This window comes from Sphaerodactylus townsendi, linkage group LG01 (genome assembly GCF_021028975.2).
Source record: "Sphaerodactylus townsendi isolate TG3544 linkage group LG01, MPM_Stown_v2.3, whole genome shotgun sequence".
Classification (NCBI taxonomy): Eukaryota; Metazoa; Chordata; class Lepidosauria; order Squamata; family Sphaerodactylidae; genus Sphaerodactylus; species Sphaerodactylus townsendi.
The window spans coordinates 164,835,658-164,860,179 of NC_059425.1; the positions used below are offsets into that span (position 1 = coordinate 164,835,658).

At 42.1% G+C, this 24,522-nt stretch overlaps 2 protein-coding genes across 2 annotated transcripts in view; one reads left to right on the top strand and one right to left on the bottom strand.

Moving 5' to 3' along the window:
* VSNL1 (visinin like 1) overlaps nt 1-3,921 on the top strand; it is a 103,981-nt gene extending 100,060 nt beyond the window's left edge. Inside the window, exons 3-4 of the mRNA XM_048498897.1 lie at nt 1,265-1,480; nt 2,863-3,921. Coding sequence (XP_048354854.1) covers nt 1,265-1,480; nt 2,863-3,060 — 414 coding nt within the window. The 3' untranslated portion in view covers nt 3,061-3,921. The remainder of the gene's footprint in view (nt 1-1,264; nt 1,481-2,862) is intronic.
* An 11,372-nt stretch (nt 3,922-15,293) lies between these two features.
* Nucleotides 15,294-24,522, bottom strand: part of SMC6 (structural maintenance of chromosomes 6) — a 52,091-nt gene continuing 42,862 nt past the window's right edge. The window contains exons 25-27 of the mRNA XM_048498906.1: nt 18,758-18,910; nt 17,722-17,819; nt 15,294-15,589 (exon numbers count right to left, since the gene is read on the bottom strand). Of these exons, the coding sequence (XP_048354863.1) occupies nt 15,478-15,589; nt 17,722-17,819; nt 18,758-18,910 (363 nt within the window). The 3' untranslated portion in view covers nt 15,294-15,477. The remainder of the gene's footprint in view (nt 15,590-17,721; nt 17,820-18,757; nt 18,911-24,522) is intronic.

Genomic DNA, 24,522 nt, shown 5'->3' on the forward strand with positions numbered 1-24,522 from the left:
TCTGGGCACCATGTCAACACTCCCACATTCCCACTGGTCCCATCGGCATAGCAGGGACTTGCTGGAAGCATTCATGGGGATGGACCCAACGTTACTCAGCTTCAACCCTGTCTTTGCAGGCAGTTGTGCCGCAGCCCAGGGCTTGAACTTACACCATTCAAAAGGCCCTATGGAGGGCTTTCTAACAGCAGAGTTTGGGGGGGGGGGGGTTCTGCCTTCCTGCACCATTGGAAAGCCCTCTGGAGGTGGCAGAGCGGCACAGCAATGACACTGTCCCCAGCCACCTTGGGTTGGAGATTGGGCTGCCCATTTTAGATTTCTAGAAACTTCCATATCCTAGAGCAGCCTCATCCAGCCAAACAAATTTAGGATAAGAAAAAAAAACCCTGCCATTGTTCCTCCTCCTTGAGAATTTGGTGACATACCTAGAGTCTTTTAAGAGGATTATTCAGCAGTTTGTTTTCCTACAAATTAGTCTTTTAAGGGGAAGCACTTCCCTTTTTCTTCCTAACCATTCAACAGAAACACTGAAAATTTCAGTATTAAGTAGTAGGTGTGTGTTTGGGTGTGTTAAGTGCCCTTAAGTCTCCTCCATCTCATGGTGAACCTATGAATCAATGTCCTGTTGTTAGCAGCCTTGCTCGGGTCTTGCAATAGATAGTAGATTCCTATCAAACCCCTTGCTTGTTCCAGATTGTCAAAAAGCAACGTAATGGACAAAATGAGACTAGACAGGCAGAAAGTGCAGTAAGAATTAAATTTAGCTTTCTGTTTTTCCCCTCTGAGTAGCCAGTATGTAGGCAACCATGAAATCCAATGCTACAGAAGGTCAAAGGGACATACTTCGTCTTCATCTCCTAAATGGATGATTTCATGGTTATTAGAATTTATAGCTCAGGCCAGAAACAAAAAAGAAAAGAAAAGGTGAAGGCCAAATAGGTCTTTATACTTCCTGGCATAAGCTGACAGCAACTGGAAAAAAGCTAATTCTCTTTGATTTATGATATTATAAGTTCTGCAGGCACTTTGTAGAATTTGGGCTGAGACAGCACTGTCAAAAGCAACCCAAGGCTACAGTCTTCAGACACAGCAGTGTTTCCATTAAAATCAATAGGGTTATGCTGCGGTCAGTGGGTGGGAGAGTGAAGTTCTAAAAAGTCAGATATTCCAGTAACAATCATGTGAGGTATTTTATACTTGGATATAAAATGTGGAAGATTTGCGTTATTATCTAGTTGTTTTTATTTGTGTTTTTGTTTTGCAGTTTTTCCCATATGGAGATGCTTCAAAGTTTGCCCAGCATGCCTTCAGAACCTTTGATAAGAACGGTGACGGGACCATTGACTTCAGAGAGTTCATTTGTGCACTGTCGATCACCTCAAGGGGCAGTTTTGAACAGAAACTGAACTGGGCCTTCAATATGTACGACTTAGATGGGGATGGAAAAATCACCAGAGTGGAGATGCTGGAAATTATAGAGGTGAGGATTTACAATGATTTTTGAAAGTCAAGCTCATATATGCTGACATGCAGTAATATGGCCAAGGAAAGAGAACACTGGGTGATAGGATTTCTACTTCTGGACATTCCTCAAGTTTGGGGGACAGTGCCTGGGGTGAGACCAGCTTCTCTTAGACTCTATGGTATACCACAGAATCCACCCACCAAAACTACTATTTTCTCCCAAGAAACTGTAGTCCGGAGATCAGCTGTAACATTCTTGGAGACCTCCAGAACCCCCATGGTGGTTGATGACCCAGTTGGATGGGACTGTTTTGACAGAAGAAGTATTTGTCTGTGGTGCTGAGAGGTGGTTTAACACCTTCTGATCAGTTTCCCCAATTAAAAATAGCACACATGCTGCTCCTTTAAGTTCTGGTAAGGAAAAAAAAAGGCAAGCCTATTACAGAGGGCAGTGGGTCAAGGAAACCATTCCATGATGCCTATCCAAATCAACCCCTCATTCCATGATGCCTATCCAAATCAACCCCTCACCGCACCCCAGTAGCATTTTAGGACCAAATACCACATTCCAAGTTTTATCCACAGATTTCCAAAGTTATATTGGATCAATGTATTGTCGAAGGCTTTCATGGCCGGAATCACTGAGGTGCTGTGTGGTTTCCGGGCTGTATGGCCGTGTTCTAGCAGCAAATACTGCTAGAACACGGCCATACAGCCCGGAAACCACATAGCACCCCACTATATTGGATCAATTCATGGAGGATGACTCCATCAATGACTACTAGCCATGGTAACTAAAGGGAATCTCCATATTTAGTGGCAGCAAACTTCTGAATACCAGTGCTAGAGGCAGTATCAGCCTTGGTCTCTATGATCAGTTTGTTGGCCCTTCGGGGCCATTGGTTAGGCACGGTGTAGAACAAGATGCTGACGCTGATGGACCATTGGTTTGATCCAGCAGGGGCTGTCTTCTGTTCTTAAACAGTTTAATCCTGTTTTCTCAAACAGTCCTCACATCCAAAGAGAATCTCACTTCCCACCCTAGCAGACAGTCTGCTTCTAAAACAAATAAATATGAACTTTTCCAATAACGCAAACACATCCTCTTTTGTGAAAGAAGTAAATCCTACAACAGAACAGAAGGGGGGGATGGGGCAGCTTCAAGATTCCTGCTAGCATATGGAAGCCCTATAGCAACTTATGATGGCAGCTATAAAAATGTGATATCTTCATCCTTTGGACAATGCATTTTAACTGTTCCCTTAGAACATGCAAATACCTCTCTCACTGAAATCAGTTAAGACTCCACAGTACTTGTTTTTTTGGCAGAACTGGTCTCAGAGCGGCTAAAAATTCGAAATGATATACCTCAAGAAATTCCTCTCTCTCTCTTTCTAGGCCATTTATAAAATGGTAGGTACTGTGATAATGATGAAAATGAACGAAGATGGCCTCACACCGGAGCAACGAGTAGACAAGATTTTCAGCAAGATGGATAAGAACAACGATGACCAGATCACACTGGATGAATTCAAAGAAGCTGCAAAGAGCGACCCTTCCATCGTATTACTCCTGCAATGTGACATTCAGAAATGAGCTCATGTAAAAATGCTTTCATGGACTGCACAGAAGTTTAAATGTTCCATTCAGTTTGCAGCTATTTCCACACACATACAGACACACACACACACACACACACAAACGAAACAAAAAAAAACTTGCTTGGACTACCTATCAATGGACTTGCTTCTTGTGTTTGAAACACTTGTGTGCATGAGAATGTCAATTGCTAAAGAATTTTAAAGTATATATTATTAAAAAAAATATTAAGTCACAATGTGATGTGTGCAATGCCATTTCATAAGTCCTACTCCTCCTCTGATGCCTGTGCAGCGAGCGGCCCTACGCTGCAGTGAATTAATACTATTTATTGTTCATGTTTTACTGATGCTAGCTGTATGTCCTCTAAACTGGGTAATGTTAGTGACACTGAAACCTTCATGGTAGTGTAACTGTTCATTAGCAAAACATGTCACCATCCTGCTGTATAGTAATATTGGACAGACAGAGGTGAAGCCCCTCAGTTCATGAGTCTGTTCAAGATGTGCTTGTATTGTCAGTGAATATAAATGTATTTAATTTGCATGACTTCTAGGTTTTGCCTTAATTTTTACCTCATTTACATCCTTTTGAACAGAAATAAAAGAACTGTGTCGGAGGAATGACGTATAAAACAGACTTTTAAAAAGCTAACCCTGCTAAAGTGTTCCCTTAAATGAAAGTTAAACATATACATATAAATATATATATAATATATAAAAAACACGTGTTTAAAATTCTGTTTTATTGGAAGTTTAAACTGTTTTGTTGGGAGTGTATTGATTTCTGCTTGAAATTTTCATAAGCTTCCAAAGAGGTTGAAATCTCTGTCCCAAAAAATAAATTTATAACATTTGACACTTGACTCGTTTTATTTGACCAGCTAGCACATTTGATATGGCATAAAAGGTGACTGGGGTTCTTAGATGCAGATAGGTGCCAAAGAATTGTTGGTGGAGCTTATACTGTGCATGGGAACTTTAACCCAAATGCTATATCTTGCTAGAAAACCTGCCTTCCCTCCACACACAACATTCATATCCTTCAGAAAGTCAGGAGCTCCTGTGGACCAGCCCCCATTTATGCAATGTGGAGACAACTCCTAAGAACACCACTCGACACTCAGAAGCACTTGAATATTCACTTAGGACTGTTTTCAGATCTCTTCTTGGCCTGTTGGCTAAGCAAATATTCTCTGTTAGATCAATCTGTTCTTATCAGGCCTTTTTTTGGTTTAGTTTGCTCACTGTCAGCAGGAAATTCCATAATCCCAGTGCCGGATTTACCTATAGGCTTGGCAGACTTAAGCCAAGGGCCTCAAAATCTAGGAGTCCTCTGGCCAAGGTGTATAATACTTCTGACACTCTCGTAGGCCTTTGTTACTCATGCTGTCATAATGCACTGTAGTCTCTAAACAACCCTTCAGTAATTGTCCTTGTACTTCATTTCAGAATAGTATTGTCTTAAGCTGATAACTCAACACTAGCATTGATTTCTGCATTGGTTTTGTCCTTCCAGGACTTCACTGAAGTGGACCCCATTTTGTGGACCCCATCTTCCTCTAGGGTGGGGGATTGGGAAGAGCCTCACAAATGGCGGATTGGGAGGAGCCTCACAAGTGGAATAGCCTAGGGCAGTGATGGCGAACCTTTTCAAGACCGAGTGCCCAAATTGCAACCCAAAACCCACTAATTTATCGCAAAGTGCCAACACGGCAATTTAACCTGAATACTGAGGTTTTAGTTTAGAAAAAATGGTTGGCTCTGGGCCAAGTACATTACTACTTGGGAGAGGTAAGCTTGGTGGAAGCAAACCGTGCAACGCCTGAATGCAGGCAAATCACAAACTCCTAGGGAGGGTTAATCAGAAGCAAGCCCCCCATTGCCAGCAAAAGTCCGAAAGCATACCCCCCAGTGATGAAGCGATCGTGCTCCAGGTTGGGCTCTAGGTGTGTGTGTGAGGGGGTGATTTTCCATCCCCCCACATGATGAACTCTGTGCACGTGTGCCCACAGAAAGGGCTCTGAGTGCCACTTCTGGCACCGTGCCATAGGTTCGCCATCACTGGCACTGCCTAACCCCACCCAGAAATGGTGTTGATGATAAATCTCTTAAGAATTTTTCCTGGTCTTCACAGCCTTTATAACAGTGATTGGGGAAAAATTTAGAGTATGTTGGGAGCGGCAGTGTCCCTATCTGAGGAGCCCAGGTGAGTGTCCCCTATCAGCACACTGACACTGGTCATTTTTCTCCAAGGAAGGTGACCAACAACGGGCAGGCATCGAAGCTCTAATTTGGTGAGGGTGTTTTAGTCAACCTTGGAAGAGTCTTTTCCACTCGCAAAGATGAAGGGGCCAGAATGTGCCTAAGTGAGCAGGGACCCTGAGGAGGAGAACGGACCCCTTCCAGAAGGTCCCTTTCCTTAGAGGCTGCCATCATATGTTACTTCTTAAGGGTAGACTTGTTGGAGGGAGATGCTTATGAGGTAGTATGAGGTGATTGCTCAGCTACCTCAGAGGAAGGAGCCTTGTACTGGACAAACCTTCTCCATCATTAGTTCTAGGCCACAGAAACATGCCCTGAGGTGAGCAGTTCAATCCTGCCTTGCCATAGGTGAAAAAGAGGCACAAGCTGGCAGGAGGAAGTAGAATGCCCCTCTCCCAGGCAACATAATAGTCAAAAGGCTCATTCAGATGAGACATTTTCATGCTACAAAAACCAGCAAAACTTAAAAGTGCGCCATTTTATCAAGGAATAGCAGCAGTCTTTAGGTACTGAACTAACCCAAAAAATAAATGAGAAAAAACCAAAGCTAAGCTGGCTAAACTGGAAAGTAATGCTACTGACTAGTACTAGAAAAAAGGCTTACCAGAAGCAAAAACATGGCAATGAAAGTCTCAGATAAAAAACAAGCTCAGCTAACTAGACACATGTCTGCTCCACATGGAGGTGAAGAGGAAAAACTGGAGGGACAGAGCACCCCTTCCCTCTGTCATTTGATCCTGGGCAGGAACCACATCTAGCTCAGGCATCTGACTGAACGATATGGATAAAACTCTCTAAAACTAACTCAAATGCTCCATGGCTGGCCTACGCAAACACAGTTGCACGTGGGACTGCACAGACGCCACAACGATGAATTAGTTCTTCAAATGAAAGTACCTCCTTCTCCCTTTTCTACTTGTGGCCTACGTTGGTGGAAGAGAAGGAAAGAGACTGTCACCTCTTGTCTGTCTCAGGTCTAATTTCCTCCTCTCTCCTTCCTTAGCTAGTGAGGTAACAGAAGGCTATCCCTGTCTCTCAGCTTTCCAATCCAAAATTTAGTTCCCTAATAAACATTTAACTGTACCTTTAATCAGTGAGTCTGCCGCTTCTCTGTGAATCTGCTAACAATAATAACAATTTTCATTGGACAAACAGTAGAGCTCCCCCTAACATGTTCTCCTATTTGCCTGTGAGAAATACCTCACCCACTCCCTCTTGTTGCCCTGGAAACCAGTCCAGAGGCAGGAAAAGGGCATATAGGGCAACTTTGCAGATTTTTAACTTGCTCAGCAATTCTGAATACACTTTTTCTGATTTTTTTCAGGATCAGAATAACCAGCCAGGATTGAAGGTTTTCTAATGTCTAAGCTGAAGAAATACCCAAAAATACTAGAAAGCTATAGTTCAGGGTTGTTGTTGTTATTGTTTTCAGCTTGGAGATACCCAAATGCATGTCCCTAATCTTCCCAGTGTGATAGAATGTCAGCTGCTTGTGTGCAAGAAAACATTTTAAACAAAATTTTCATTTTAAGAGGCACCCTGACTTCTGCCTGAAATGTTGAAGAGTTAGGCATGACCTCAGTCCATGACATTTTATGGCTGACTCTGACTTCTGTGTCAGCCATTTTGTGGTTGCCCCACTGCCCTGCGTCTGAATTCCAAACTTGCCTGCAAGCTCAAAAATGTATTGTCGAAGAAACCATGAAAATGAACAGAATTTGGCTGCCGGTGTTGAAAAACTCTAAAATCAAGACAGTGACAAATCAGCTCCACACAAACACAGGACAACTATAGACAATATCAACCAAAGGAAACAAAGACCAGGATACTTCTATTCAGATCCATTCACCCATTGACCTTGCTATCTTCATTGTTACTCCCAGGCTACAGACTTCTTTGTGACTCACATACCAGGCTACTCTATTCAGAGGGCCTCACCTTTTGACCTCACAGTATATATACTCCACTTGCTTTCCATTCCTACTCTCAGATCCTCTGAAGATGCCAGCCACAGATGCAGGCGAAACGTCAGGAGAGAATGCTGCTAGAACACGGCCATACAGCCCGGAAACCACACAGCTCCCGAGCTCAAAAATATTGGGAACCCCTGCCTTAATATAATTTATTATGGAATAAACTGTTCCAACATAAATTTACTGTGCCATTTCAGAATCTCAAGCAGGGTTCACAGCAGGCAAAATGTAAGTGTGTAGAATTGGATGGTTTTCTGTCTTATAAATGTCACGAGAGGAAGTTTACAGCATCTGACCACAACCTTCAATGAACTCAACAGCCATTACAACAACGGCCACTCAGCCGAGTATACTGTTCCTGTGCAGGAAAAATACTTCCAAGTGACCTTGATGTTCATGAATCTGGTAATTACCTTGGTAAAGTGGAAATAAATTCAGGCAGAGAAATACTCGCCTTCCAATAACAGAAGACTATCTTGTTGCATTATCGTGAAAATTAACTAGAATGCATATTAGAAAAGCTTCTAGGGAAAAAAATTCAAAGCTGGGCATCAAACCGACAAATTTCTGATTAGGCAGCTGGATAATATGAAAGAACAGAGTTATCCCTCAGCCACAGAAACATCAAAGGCTTTACAAAAAGTGACTGGAATTCAAGATGACAGTTTGAGCAAAGCTCCTTTAAGTTCCTAAGGGGCTAAAGTCAGCCATTTACCTCAAGTAAATTGAGAAGCACAGTTAATGTCTTCCCTTCCTTTCAACAGTATATTCTTCATTATATAAGCATTTCTCCCACAGTACTGTAGATCACAGAAAAATTTCAGATTGCTCCCACACACACGGCCCATCGACACAGTGTGTGGGGGTTTGTTTTCTCTAATCCTGTTTCTGGAAGGGGAACATCAGGAATCAAACACTACAGAGCACGCTTCTTCAAGCAGAGTTTTTCTGTGCTGAGAACAAGTAAGCTGCACCTTGCCCTACAGTGTATTGGCTAGCTGATTTCACACCTTCCAGTTTTAAGATAGTTCTTCCCCTATAAAATAATACATTTCTTTGAGCCTTTGAAGTGAAATAAGGCTTTCACAGGCAGTCCTAAAGGGTTTCTACCCGTGCTGTGACCTGCCATTGGTATAACTATGGCAGCACTACTCTGATCCCTGACGGATTTTATTGGGGAGCAGCTAGCAGGAAAAAGAGCATGTTGCTGGGGTTTTGGAGGTCACAAAGGTGTCAGTAACCCTAGTAACTGGGTGCTAGTATCCCATCCAGGTGTTGCGTTGTGATGGCTGAGCTATGATGGACAGGGCCGGCTGAACTAATCGAATGCTGGCAGAGGAGGGGCCAGAATCAGGGGCAGGGAAATGGTATATGTCATAGCTGAAGGCTGGAATGGAGTTGGAAGGGGGCAGGGCTCCATTACTGCACCACAACCACCCACTCCATTAAAATGACTGGTCCCACTATCAATCCCTGGGCAGCTAACAGAGCTGGCCCTCAGCCCAAATGATGCAAAAGCTGTTCTCACCTTGAAAGGGGACAAGGACACAACAAGGAGAGTCTGTGCAGTGGCAGGTGTCCTCTGCTCACCCACGGGCATGCCTCCCAGTAGCCTGGCCCTGCTGCCAAGGGCAAACCTGCCCCCCCAGCCTCCCCCACAAGCAGCAGAGAGTGCCACTGGGGTAGCCACAGTTGAAGGAATGCAGCATCATCCTCCGATCCATCAATAGCCTCCTCAAAGGAGTAGAAGTGGTCTAGGACTGGAATGTTGTGGGGCACATGGAAAAGGATAGGCTCACAAAAGAAGGCAGAAAATGGGGAAGAAAAATCTGGAAGTTATCTAATTTAAGAGCAAGTTGATGCTGGTGGTAGTGAATTAAGAAGGAATACTACTGCTGAGGGAAGTTCCTGAGGGAATTGAGAGGTTGTTGTTTTTTTAAAGAAAAGCATGGTGAAATAATTACAAATGAAAGATATCTGAACTGGAGAAAGCTTTTAGGACTACTACAACTTTTACACAGCATTAGAAGAAGCCAACAAAACACAATGGTCAAATTAATGAGCACCAAAGTAAGAGATGCATCGATATAATGCATATGAAATAGCACTGTTTTATACAGAAGAGCAAGAATTTCAAATTGTGGCAGATGTTAGCCTAGAGATATTTTTAGAGGGGCGACAATTCATGATTTTGGCTGACATGTTCAAAGATTAGATACAGATGGAACATTCCTTTTAGACTGCACATTCCATCAAAATGAGTGGGTTATAATTAAAACAGTGGAAGCTCCAACAGTTCATAGACCCGATAACTGAAACTGCTCCAAAACCATAACTGCCAAGGAAAGGTAGACATGCAAAGAAATAATTTAGGATTAAATTGTTACCAGGGGAGTGATGTATCATTAAATATTTATGTGGCGCCATGAATCCACACAACACTTAATAACAAAAGACCTTGCTTACAACCTTAACTGTTAATGTGTTAGTATTATTATTGTTACTATCATCATCATCATCATCATCACCATCATCACTGTATTGTTAACCACAAGTAACATGATTGAAAGCTCTGGACACAATATGTTTTAAGAAAAAGTAATTCAAATTCAGCTTAAAGAGGAAGCAGGAGGTGTGTGAGTGTTGGGGTGGTGCTGGATAAACCTGCAAAAATATACCTTGCATTAGCAAACCTGGGCTAAGTTCCATTGTGGGATAAGACTAAGGTTAGAGGTGCAGCTGAGCCACGCACTCTGTGTTTTCCACTCCCCTTCGTGGTACCCTGCCCCCTTCCCCGCCCCTTACTTTAGATCAACCTGGAAAAGCAGCCTGTTCAGGCTGAAAAAGGCCTGGTGGGGCTCACAAGGTCTCATGGGAAGTGTAGTTCCCACCAGGCCATTTTCAGCCTGAAGGGAATAGGCTGCTTCTCCAGCCTGCACTGTTTCACTAAGGTAAGTGTGTGTGTGGGGGGGGGGGGGTGCTGCAGAGGGGCACCATGTGGGGCCATTTTCCGCCCTCCCCCCCAGATCAAATCTTCCTGAAAAATGTGAAATTGAAGTAGGCATTTGAAGGAAAGGTAACATTATTGCAGAGGTGTACTGAGGAGTTCCTTCCAGGCTTACAATATTAATGATTCTCCCCACATAACTTTGGCATAGTAACCTTTCAGTGATGCTGACAGCAATTCCTGGGGTCAAGGTTGTTTCCCAGCATGCTTAAGCTCTGGCAGTAGTAGCGAGGGCATAATGTTCAAGATTGGGGTGGGAGGGGATCTTACACTGGTGGAGTTTCCCCAACATCATTAGGAATAGAGCTGAACCCCAAATGATGAAAAAATTGATCAGTAGAATTTATAAATTCCTGCTCCAGATAGATTTGGAGCATTAACTAATAAAAGACGTAATGGTTAAATGGACGCAGGATCTAGGTAAAAATATCTATTATGAAAAGTGGGAGGAAGCTTGGAAAAGAGCCAACAGGTTCACCCTCTGTATGGACTTAAAAGAAAATTACCAAAAAATATTCCACAGATGGTATATAACACCACAAAAATTAACTCATATGGATAAAAAACATTCACCATTATGCTGGAACTGTGGGAAAAGCCAGGGTACATGCTTTCATATGTGGTGGTCATGCCCCAAACTTAAAAAATACTGGAAAAAAATTCATAAGATTTCACAAGTGATTCTGGGACACAAATTCCAGATGCTCCCAGAAAACTATCTTTTGGGAATATTTCTGGATAATATATCTCCACCCAATATTAATCTTTTTTTTTTTACCTTTCCACGGCTGTGAGACTACAGGTAGTGAGAAAGTGGAAAAATACCAAAAGCCCAAGATGCAAAGACTGGATGGACACTGTACTAGAATTAAGAAATACAAACAGATTATCTTCCATCCTAAAGGGAATAACCAGGAAAAAATATGATTTGACGTGGAAACCTCTGGATCAATACTTGTCAAAGAGAAGATAAAACAATTATTTTTATTTTGTAAACATCAGAAGAGACTGCTGTCTCTTGCTTTCAGATGTTAATAGCATAATATAACTGCATGTGTTGGATTATACAAGATATAGACCATTAGACACTATGTTAGAACTTTTAAAGTTATTTAAGTTGTATTGTTAGAACCATATGTTAAACGGTTGCTGAAACTAAGGCCCCTTCCGCACACGCAAAATAATGCCTTTTCAAACCACTTTCACAACTGTTTGCAAGTGGATTTTGCCATTCCGCACAGCTTCAAAGAGCACTGAAAGCAGTTTGAAAGTGCATTATTCTGCATGTGCGGAATGAGCCTAAGTTTTGCAGCAGCCCTTATGGAAACTTACTGGGTATTACACCAATTGTCCTACTGATTTAAAAGGTGACACAAATATATACGGACGGTTAAGTCCAAAGATTTAATATGAATATGGTGAACACAAGAAAAAATGTAAATCTTGTAAACACCAGGAAGTCAAGTTGGAATAAATTATCTGGTAAAAACACAATGTGTGATTTTATGTTTTTAACAGTTAAGCTTAACTTTTTTTCCTTTTTGGATTTTAGTTATTAATATTAATTTGTGTTAAACTTTCTTTTTCTCCTTTCTCTTATTCCTTCCTTGTCTTCCCTATCTTTCTTCTTTATTTAGGCTTTTGTGAGAGGTTACGATTTTATGTAAACTCTCTCATTATTATCCCTTTCTTCCCCTTTCTTTAGCTTCCTTTTCCCAAACAACAGAGCCTTAAGACCTTTGGACCAATATAGAAAATATTGTGTGCATGGCATTCTAAGTTGTTTGCTACAACTCTGTATAACACTCCTTTTAAATCTTCAATAAAATATATATTTTAAAAAAGGAATAGAGCTGAACTCCAGCTCCACTTATGTTCAGGACCAGCTCAAAAGGAGTTCACCTAGTGCTGTCATTCTTTACCATAACTGCCTATTTCCCTTTCCCCCACATATGTAGGGCGGCAGCAATAAGAAAGCCATTTGCTAAGGCTGCTTTTTATTCCTGTCATTCAGAGTGCTGAAGTCACTTGAGCTACCACATCAGGGGGACCAACCACCGAAGTACTTGGTATGGAAGTTCAATGGAAATTACATGTTCCATGATTCCTGGTGCCTAGGGATGCTGCACTTTCAGCTCATCAAGTGCCTATATAGGTACATCAGCGGGGCTGCCACATAAATTCATAGGAAAGAGAAAAGGGCAGCACACCAAGTCTCAGGGAATCACAGGCAGTTTGGTGGATTGCCTTCAGCCTTTGCTGTACTCCTGATCTCTTTGGAAGGGTGAAAGTTGATTGTGTTGATTGTGAAGGAGAACAGGAGGCATAGTTTACTTCTGCACCCTTACCTTCCTGCAGTCCTTATTTTCTTGCAGGTCACCAGTTAATAATGCAGAGATTCAGCAAAAATCTGTTAATGGAAATGTATCACTGGATCTAGTCCAAAGAATGGAATCAGAGCAAAGAAGCCATATCAATGAAACAAAAAGGGACAATAAATAAAGATTATCTAATACTGATTTATATTAGATTCATGAGCATTGGTTTGTGGATCCAATCAGCTTGTGGATCCTTATCTGTACACTGACGTCAGGACTGACCTTTCTGAATAGTTGCTGACTTGCACATTTGTATTTGGCAGTTCCTGATCTAGATCACCTCACTCTTAGATCAGAATTACCGTACTGCATAGCTCAACATAGTTTATGGTCTACCAAGACTCCCAGATCCCTTTGGCATGTAGTGTTGTCAAGTCAGGTGTCATCCATCCTATATCTGTGCATTTCATTTTTTCTGCCTAACTGGAGTATCTTACGTTTATCTCTGTTGAAATTCATTTTGTTAGTTTTGGCCCAGCTCTCTAATCTGTCCAGATCATTTTGAATTCTGACGCTGTCCTCTGGGGTATTAGCTACCCCTTCTAATTTGGGGTCATCTGCAAATTTCATTAGCAGGCCCTCTATTCCATTATCCAAGTCGTTGATAAAAATATTGAATAGCACTGGGCCCAGGACAGAACCCTGTGGCACCCCACTTCTTTCCAGGATGAAGATGAGCCATTCATGACTGAGTTCAATCAATCAATTAGAAATACATCTAATAGTAGCATTGTCTAGTCCACATTGCACCAGCTTACTGGTGAGAATATTATGGGGTCAGAGGTGGGATCCAGCAGGTTCTCACCAGTTCCCGAGAGTGGGTTACTAATTATTTGTGTGTGCTGAGAGGGGGTTACTAATTGGGTCTGCTTTCCCGTTAGAAATTCCATTAGATCCAAAAATCATAAAGTCCTGTTGTTTCCTATGTGGCTGGTTAGCGAAGGTAGAAAACGGGATAATTCTCCCTGTTGGGCTGTTTTAAAAACATGTTTTAGAAATATGGTAAAGTTCCTTGTTTAAGGAAAGTATCCTTCTTTTGATTTCTAGAAACAAAATTATTTGAAAGTATTAAGTATTTGATAGGCAGTCAATTAGAGGAGAAGTAGTTGTTTCTGTTGGCAGTAGACTATAAGACTTGCTATAATGAGTTTAAATTATGGACAGAAAGATACCAGCTGGAAATTAGGAACTTTTTTTTTTACAGTAAGAGTTTTTTGCAGTAACAGAGAAATTATTAATACCCCACCCCTGGAATGCCCGGCCACACCCCCGTCGTGCCCCACCCAGCCCCATTGGCACTATGCCATTGTTTGAATCCCACCACCATGGGAACCTGTTACTAAAATTTTTGGATCTCACCACTGTATGGGGCACCTTGTCAAAAGCTTTATTAAAATCAATGTATGCTATGTCCACAGCATTCCCTTCATCTTGTCACTCTATCAAAAAAAGAGAGAGAAGATTGGTCTGGCATCACTTGTTTTTCTATTAGCTTTGTTGCTCACTCTCTGGAAGCAGTTGAGAGGAGTAGCAGTGGAGAAGAGGAGTGGAACAGAAAGCACTAGGTGAGCTCTGGTTTTCTTTTTTGGAGGGCTTTTCTGAAAGCCAAATCTTTTAACAGTGTGTTTTTAACAGGTTTCTTTGTTTTGGCTGTGTGCCTGCCACAGGCTTCTGAGAAGTGGAGCTTGCTATTAGCTCTGTTGCTCACTCTTAGGCTGATTCTGCATGGGCCAAAAACAGCGGTGTGAAAATGGTGTAAAGGAGTTTATACCGTTTTCACACCATTTTCACACTGTTTTTGGCCCATGCAGAATCAGCCTTAGAAGGAGTGAAAGCACTCTTGGAAACCCATAGCATCCCCTTTCCACTGTATCACAAACTCTAGGAGAACGTGATCACTCCCACCTAAGGATCCTACCACTTCCACTTCACTCATCAAAATCATCATTATTGATTAGCAGTAGATCTAAAATAGCCACTCCCCTTGTTGCTTCTTCCACCTTCTGGACCATGAAATTGTCTGCAAGGGAAGTGAGAAATTTGTTGGACCTGACTGTCATGGAAGAGTTTGACTCCCAGCAAATATCTGGATAATTCAAATCTCCCATTGCAGCAGTGGCATAGTGGTTAAGAGCAGGTGTACTCTAATCTGGAGGAACAGGATTTGATTCCCCAGTCTGCTGCTGGAGCTGTGGAGGCTTGCAACCGTATTGAGTAAAAAACCCCACAGCAGTGGGTCCATGGAATTGCTTTGCCTTTCTAGGGTGATGGTGGTGTTTTTGGAAAGTTATATCGACATAACTGCAATTTAAAGAGCTTTAACAAAGCCCTTCATCTTGCAGTTACCTGGTGTGATGAGATCTGTGCCTTTAAATGGGAGTTGTTGGGCAGAGTTAAGAGAACCAGGAAAAGCAGAGGCCTCAGCAAGCAGCTGCAGGGCAGGCACTGGGTTGCCTCCTTGTGTGCAAACAGAGAAACATGAGGCGGCCATACTACAGCCCCACTGCACAGCTAAGAGCCCTGAGGTAAGCATTCCATGTATAATGGTCCATAGACAGGAAGATTTTCATTTACTATTACAGGTATTAAAACTAATGTCTCAGAATAGTTACGTAAAGTGCATTTATTGTCTGCTATCTGGTATTTTGAAATATATGTGGAACAGTAAAAGTGGCATGTCTCTTGCTTCCATGAATAATATATTTCTGTTCTTTCTTTGTACAAACAGAACAGCTGGTGCAATGCAGTGAAGGCACTAGCACAAAAATGTAATGATGTGTACTACAAGGTACTCATTCTTCATCTTCATCTTCTTCACCTCTATGATGAAAATTCAGTGTGCTTTGTCCTCTCTCTGGATCTTGCATTCGGAGAATTCGGATAATGGGACTGGGAGGCAAGGATCTAGACATTAAACAGAACAAAGATAACCAAATAACTTTCTCCTTGAGCAACTTCTGCACTTCTTCCACACTAGTTCTTCAATTCTGATCTTACAAAATTGACAACACTGTAAACTGATGAGCAAATCCTTACTAAATTACTTTAGTCAATATTTTCGTATTGCACTATTTCAGTTGCTTTAGCAAGGAACGCTGCTTGCAACCATGAAACAATCCCTGAGCGGAATGCTGTTTAAGTGATGAGGCATGGTGGGGCATAAAAATACTAGCACATGTTGGGCTTATTCATGCTCCAATTTCTTATTTCTATAGGAATCAACTCATAGGCTTGTCACAAGCTAACAGAAGAATAATGGTGACAATATATACCTTTCAGCTGTAGGTACCAAAGGTTTTCATAGGTGTTGACTCATGGCTCCTATGTAAGTCAAAATTCTGGGGACAATACCATAGGAAATTTCTGCAATCTTCCTTCAAGTTTACACCAAGAGGCTGCAGCAGCTTGCTTTAAATATAGCAGGACTGATAGTGTGCAAGCATACATAGCATCTGCCAACTGGAATGGAAGCTTTATTTTTTAAATGGTGTGGAGGAATGTGCTCTTTATCACAGAAGAAAGGGCTAGAAGTTCTTTTGTTCCAAACCTGGAACTATAATCAGTTCTAGGTTTGGATCAAAAGAACTTCTAGCCCATTCTTCTGTACAATCACATGCATGCTACTTCAGTGGAATCAGCTTCATCACATGTAAAAGTTTCAGAAATACCACACTGATTTTAGTCTATACATCTGATTGGACTGAAAGGCAAGTTACAAACATTGTAAATAAAGACATTTTAGTAGATTACTAATTAGTACTTAAAAGACTTCAGTCTCTAGGACTATAAGATGGACTTACACTGCATCATTACATATACAGGTCACACAGACTGTTCTTTAGTGGCACAACTGATGGATACTTGTTTATAAGGAAAACCGGGCTGCAACTTACCTGTAACCACTATTTATCAAGCAATCATTCTGTGCAGGCACACAGAGGACCACACTTATGCAGGGCTGCCATGGGGATCAATTCCAAAGCTTTCTAGCTCTTTCTGGAAGGTTCAGAGCACTCCTCCTCTCCTTCAATATGAGATCGAGTTTCGCACCCAAACTGTATGAGTTTCTCACCCCTTCCCCCAGTCCCCTCTTTGCTGCCCTGGAGGAGAACCCACACAGCACACTATAAACAAACATTTTTTTTGAAAGAATAGATGGAGTTGACGAAGAAGAAAGAGAAAATACTGACCAGGGAACTGTAGACAGTGAACTGAGTTAAGCAAAAGAGTTAGGTAGTAAAGTGTCCTGTCTCCATGGGGCCAAAGATGGAACTGGGAGGAGAGTTCATCCCACCTCCATCACTTGCCAATTTGGAAGGGAAAACTCTGGCTAGCATTGGAGGGAACAGAAAGTATTCCAAACCATCTAGCAAGAACTAGAAAGCTTGGGAATTGATCTCTAAGGCAGGCCTGCACAAGTGTTGTTCTATGGGGGACTGCACAGAAGCCACAAAGATGAATATGATAAAATACACTGGTATAAATATCTAATTGCGAGTCTCCATTTTCTATGTTTTGACTATACCAAAACACATGTGAATGACAGCTTGGAAGCACATTTTCTCTCCACGACCCTTTACATATGCATTCCAGCTACTAATGAAGACCAGAGAATCCTGGAAAACAATATATTATGTTACATGGGGGTGGCAGGAGCAAACATGGATCCAATACCCTACCTGTTCCTTATTATTTTTAATTAAAGTTGCTCTCAATAGAAAACAATTCTGCAATTTCAATTTAGTTTTCTACACCCCTCATTTCCATGATTCAGTATTGCCACTGACATTGTTAAACCTCATCTAGCAAGTATTTACCTATTGCAAGCCTTGGAAATACAAATTTAAATTACATGATGATTCTGGATTTTTGTTGTTAAATACCAAAAACAGTATATTTCGCAGCATGGAAGATGTGTACAATAGGACACAAAGGGGGGAGGGCTACTAAAATCCCAGGCAGTACACATGAAAATAACTGCTGTTAACATCTCACGTTCAATTGATTCAAGCCAGAAAAACAGATGAACAAATCACCTCATATGCTGCGGTGTGAGGAAAATAAATTGCCGGTAACGTTGAGAATCTGCCATCTTAAGCATCATGTCCATTGCAATTCTTCTGTTAACCATATCCTAAAAGATACAAATGAATCTGAAGGGTCTCATCCAGTGGTGGGATTCAAATGATTTAACAACCAGTTCCGGTGGTGGGATTTAAATAATTTAACAACTGGTTGTTTACAAGCACCATTTTAACAACCGGTTCTGCCAAAGTGGTGCGAAACTGCTGAATCCCACCATTGGTCTCATCATATAAACATCTTCAATTCACATTTAAATATATACCATACTGTAGCATTGGCTGAGATACAAAGACCAAAGCAAAGAACACAGGTTCGGGGGATACACAGAACGACGTTACAGGAAAAGGGAAGTTCAATTTCTCTGGCCTCTTTTGTATCCAGTAAGGTTTAGAATACTCTACTTCTTACTGAGCAATGGACCATGAGTTGGATCTTGAATTGGAAGACCCATGACTGGATATTTTGACATTTTCAGCCATGGAACAGGGGTCCAAATTTGCTGGGACCAGCACTTTAGGAAATGGGTCAAACCCATTTTCATATATTATTTTCCCTCCTTTTCCCAAGCAATTGGCTCCGCTGTGTCAAGTACACTCCTACATTCCATTTGTATGGATGTGGGATTTTCTGTTTGATAGGATGTTATGAGCTTAAAAGAGAGTTCAGATGAAAGTTGCAACTCCTAGCATCCTGTTCCAGCTAGTCTTGCGGATCCTCACCCATACCAAGAATTCCTGTTTCATACATAGGTGCTGACATCTCAGGAAGCCAACACATCTCTCCAAGATGGGGAGCCTCACGTAACTTATATACATAATCTTTGGTTTCAGGGAAAAAGCACATGATTTGCTGAAGTTAAACAAGAGCAGATCTGGGAATGCCTGTACAGGGAGACTTCTGGGAGCCCTATATATTTCACCCTGAATTTTGTGATGGAAGAAAAGTGGCTTATCAATTATTAGAAGAAGCATTGGAATAAAATTATACCATAAAGACATCAAATTCATCCAAACATCTGAAAGGAGACTCAGCAATTGACCACAGGGAAAGGAAGAAGCACACAGTAGAGAACGAACGTTCACCCCCAGATAAAGACTTCATGTCATCCAGAGCAGCCTTGTTTCCCTCTCCAGGTTGAACCTTCAGTTTAATAAAGAAGGGAAAATATTATCATTAGAAACGAATACTTATTTCCAAAAAAGAGAACATTTTTCTGACCTTGAAGTACATATTCACATTGTGAGGGAACTTATTCTTCACAAACCAAAAGGCATCCTGAATTTGGTGACTCCTCCCATGAGTTCTGGTCTATTTACTAAATAGGGATCCTCTCCCCATTTTGAATGTATACCAGCTCAAAAAAATAACCTGACTCTAGTTCAGGGGTAGGGAACCTGCGGCTCGAGAGCCGCATGCGGCTCTTCTGCCCTTGCACTGTGGCTCCACGAGCCGAGCCGCTGGCCCCATCTTTGCCCGCCCTGCAGGCAGCAGGTCGGGCGCACCAACTGCCCACGGTTGGCTGGGCCGCGCCGTGGGCTTCCCCTCTAGCCCGCCCCGTTGGAGCGGGGCAGGCGCTTTCCCGGCGGCCGGCGAGACTGAGCCGCCGGCTTCATCCTTGCCCAACCTGCAGGCAGTAGGGCGGGCGCATCCATGCGCTTCTCAGAATGAGCAGAGTAAAAGGTTAAAAAAAAACCTATATATATAGTGTTATCTTTATTTTAAATGTCAAAAATTATTTGCGGCTCCAAGTGTTTTCTTTTCCCGTGGAAAACGGGTCCAAATGGCTCTTTGAGTGTTAAAGGTTCCCTACCCCTGCTCTAGTTGCTCAATACAGATTTATAAGTCAAACATACACACACAAAAATGTACATCACGGGTACAGGTTTTAGGTGTTAAGGAATACTGACCATGAGCAATTGAGTTGTGTGGAAGTTGAACACAGTCATATTTAACTTCAAAAGAGGCAAATTCTCAAGGATGAGGAGATTAGTTAAAAAGAAAAGTTGGGAGGGTCAAATCTCTTCAGGATGCCCGGAGATAATTTAAAACCACAGCAATAGAAGCACAGCTAGAATGTATATTGTTATTAGGAGAAGTAGAAACAATGGAATGGCTGGACTTGTTAACAAATAGAGTCAACAAAGCTATAAAAGAGAGAAAGGCCCCCTTTAGCTTAGAGAATTTGAACCAGGCATAAACTCTAGCAAAAGAAATACAAGATAGGAGTAAGGCTAGCAAAAATTGAATTTTATAGAATGTGTCACCAGAAACACTAGGACAAATAGTAAGAACTGTAAATATATCAGGAGTGGTAGCCCGCAAATGAAGCATTTAGACCACACAAAAATACAAGCAGATTGCTTAAGAAGAATCAGGGATTACAGATAAACTGAACAAATTCCCTGAATCTGTCTTCACTGGGGCACACGTTCTGTAGATACTTGATCCTGAACCAAACTTTTTAGTGAATATGTGTGAAAAACTGAATCATATAAAGATGACCAACAAAGATCTAGAGCTATCCTATAAATTAAATACTAAAAAATTTCCAGGTCTGGATGGTTTACACACAAAAGTACTTAACAATGAACTTGATAGTCTAACAAAATAGTACATTTTGTCATTAACAACAGCCTCTGTGCCAAAAGAAAGGAAAATAATTAGTATTGTGTCAATTGTTAAACAGGAATAAACAGAAAACTATACATTAGTTAGGTTGATGGCTGGCACAGGAAGATTGGTATAAAGAAACAACTGTGAAACACACAGAACAAGAAGTCTTGATAGAGGTAATCAATATAGGTTCCATAAAAGCAAGTCTGCCTCAGTCACTTATTCACATTCATTAAGCATCAACGACTACACAGACAGGGATCAATCGGTTTCATAAGTTTCATTTCCTTCACTTGTACCCCATATTTCTCTCCAATGTGGACCCAAAGCGGTTTACAAAATTGTCCTCTTCTCCATTTTATCTTCAAAATAACCCTGAGAGGTAAATTAGGTGAGAATATATAACTGGTTAAAAGTCACCCAGTGAACTTCCATGACAGAGTGGGAATGCAAACCTGGGTCTTCCAGATGTTAACTGATGCTCTAACTGCAGTACGGCTGCCCTCAAAACCTCATTTATTATATTTTTATCCCGCTTTCCCACTGAAAAGGCCAACACAGCATTCCCTGGTCTCCCCTCCTCCATTTTGCACTCACAGAAATCATGCAAGGCAGTTCAAGCTGAGAAGAAATGACTGGCCTGAAGTTGCTCAGCATGCTTCATGGCACAGTGGGGTGTTCAACACATTAGCCAAGCTGGCCAATCACACCAGTAGTTTGTCTGAACTTCCAAAAAGCATTTGGCAAGCACCTCATCTACGTCTTCTGAGTGAACTTAACAGTCATGAGATAAAACGTTACGTCCTCTTATGGACTGATAAGTAGTTACAAATGAGGAATCCATGAATTTATTGGAGGTTAAAAGGAAGAAAGGTGACCCTTGAACGCCACCCTAAGCTCTTTGGATGAGGAGTGGGATAAAAATGCCCTTTATAAATAAATGAAGAACTTGTGCAGGGGAAGAAAGGTGAGGCGCAAGATCACACAGGGATCTGTGTGATAAATTATCCAGGACTGGAGGTGAACAGCGAGGTGAGTTACCCAGACGTTGCGGAAAACACTGACTCAGCATGCAGTTTGGGCTGGATGGTGGGGTCTCTTCGTGCCTCAGGGAAGAAGCTTTTCCATGTGATTCATGGTGAACTCAGAACCATCACTTTATCGCTCATGTGCCATAGACCCTAATAAGCCTACCTGATATCTCAGTGGACGCTGATGTGATTTGGATGAGGAAAATATTCCTCCTTTTTGGAGGATTAGAATAACCTTTCATAAGACCTTCCTCCAAATGAGGATAGGTTTACTCCATCTCAGGATGTGGGTCATCCATTGAGCAAGATTATCACAAATAACCATAATGAGATACATTAATTTATTCATAGCTATGTAACAAATACTTCAATAGACAACTTTGAAAAAGGGTTCTCACTTTGGCCCCTTCCGCACGGAGGTGGAAGGGGTTGGGTCAGCGTAATCTACGCCGACCCGATGACGCTGGCCAGAACCGGCTGGGACGACGGCGTTGCGGAGCGCCGTTGCCCGGCCAACCCGCCTCTTCCCCGTCCCTCTCCCGTCGCCTCCGTCGCCTTGCTGGCCTCCGTAGACCCGCCCACGCTGCCCTCCGACCTCCAGGGGTCAGAGGACAGCGAGGGAGGGCCTTCGGAGGCCAGCAGGGCGACGGAGGTGACGAGGTGAGTGGGAGAGGGACGGGGACAACAGCGCATTCCCGGAAGTGCTGTTTGCACCGCGCCGCCAGGAATGCGCTGTTGTGCCAAAAACCTCCCTCCTAGGGGAGGGGGAAGGGAGCCAGGTCGGCGCTGCTGCGTTTTGGCAGCGCCACTGTGTGAACGGCTCCCTGGGGACGGCACTTTTGCCGTCCCCAGGGTGTCGTTATTGGCCCGTGCAAAAAGAGCCTTCATCTCAGGGTGTCTTAAAGTAAAAGCTATTAATGAAAGAAATGGATATAAATTTGTGTTAACTAAATAATTAAACTAGTGATAGTTGAGTGAGACTCCTGCTCAAAATTTGCTGCAATGAATGAAATTTTCACACTGAGCCTGCTTGCTGAATTTCAAGTGGGGCGAGTAAATTACAGAAACACAGACAACCACATGGAAGTTATGAATGGGCCACTGGGCCATGGAAGCTTTCTGGGTGACCTTGGGCCAGTGACATATTTTCATCCTAACCCACCTCCCATGGTTGCCGTGGCAAGGATAAAATGGAGGAGAGAATGATGTAAATTGCTTTGGGTGCCTAGTGGGGGAAGAAAGTGGGATATAAATGAAGCAAGTAAGAAAATGAATAAACGAAGCAGAATGACTACAATTTGGACAACTCCACTGTTCTAAGCAAGTGATAACGAACACACTGGTTTTGCAAAACCAGTTCAGTGTTGCTAGAGTCTCTCTTGGGAATCTGAGGACCCCTGCAGGTTATAATAATCATGACAATTTTCCAAGTTAAGAAAGTGTCATGGGCAATCCAAGAACAACTCCACTAAATCCTGAGCTGTAGGAAAACCTGAAATTAGTGAAACACATTGCAGCATTAAAACAGAAATGGCTCAATACATGTACATGTTTCATAGGAAATTCCTCATTTACCAACATCAACATCATCAACCTTTTATTGGCATAAGTTTATAGTACAACAGAAGGGTTGAGGAGGATTAGGGTTAGGTTAAGATTAATAGATTCGAATATTATAAATAGTTGATTAAAGTTTGTTTAAAAGAATAGCAATCAATAAATACGAAGATCTAAGGTGGATCTGTTGCGCCAGCGCCAAGAATTTAGCAATGTCTAAGGATCTCTGAGGGCATTGATCACAGAGCAGATAAAAAGTTTTAAATCCATCCGGTGAAAGGACATAATTCTCAGTATGAAGGTCTGTATACTGTCTTCTGATTGAAGCATATAAGTCACATTCTAAAAGGACATGCTCGATTGTTTCAATGTCTTTTCGTGAACAAGGACACATTCTTTGTTGGTAAGGGATCTGACGAAATCTGCTGATCAAGGCTGCTGAGGGAAGCGCATTCAAACGGGCTAACACGAAGGTACGTCTAAGGTACGGTGAAGATAAGTTGTAAAAATACATCGGTAGTCCTTTACTGGTGGGAGAAAGATTGAATTCCTCAGGTAATATGGCCTTCATGTGCTGGGTAAATAGTAGTTGGGTTTCAGCATCTAGTAGCCTTTGTGACAGGAGGTTGATAATCTGCCAACATGTCTAAAAAAAGGTTCATTAAGAGAAAAACACTTGCTAACCACTGTCACTGGTCAAGATTTTGAATAAGCTACTCTGCATGTGTGATGGACTGCGGAAGAAGGATTAATTTTAAAACACAGTTCTGACAGGGAAAAGGAATGTAAGGAGTTAACTCAGAGCTCTACCTGATTGGCTGGCTGCTGCTGTAGCTGTTTATAAAAGCCTAGAGGGTGTGTGTTCATGAGGATAGAGAGACCAGAAAGAAAGCCAGAAAGACAGAGGAGAGACCAGAGAGAAAGGCAGAGAGCTGAGTGAAAAAGAGCTTTGCTGCTCAAACTGGCTAAAACTGTATAGCCAGTTTTAGTGAAGGACTGGGAAAGGTCAGGCTGTGTGTGATACTTGAGCCTTGGTCCAAAGGGAAACATCATCACAAAGGTTACTTATAACACACAGAGGGCTTGGTTATAGGTCTCTGCAGAGAAAGCACCTAGATATGGGACAGTGAAGTCTCTGAAGGTGTGTGTTGTTTAATTAACAGAGTCAGGAGTGGGTTCCAGATGGGACTTATACTCGTGTATAAGTCGAGTTTTTCAGCACATTTTTTGTGCTGAAAAAGCCCCCCTCGACTTATACATGAGTCAGCTGTATTAAAAAAAATATTTTAGGGTTTTTACTTTGTCGGCTGCCAGGGGACGCAGTGTTTGGGCTAGCAGCACCAAAATTTCAGGATATTAGGTGACACTCCTGATGATACCAGCCAAGTTTGGTAAAATTTGGTTCAGGGGTTCCAAAGTTATGGACCCCCAAAGTGGGTGCTCCCATCCCCCATTGTTTCCAATGGAAACTAATAGTAGATGGGGCTACCTTTTGAGGGTCCATAACTTTGGACCCCTTGAACCAAACTTCACTAAACCTGGGTGGTATCA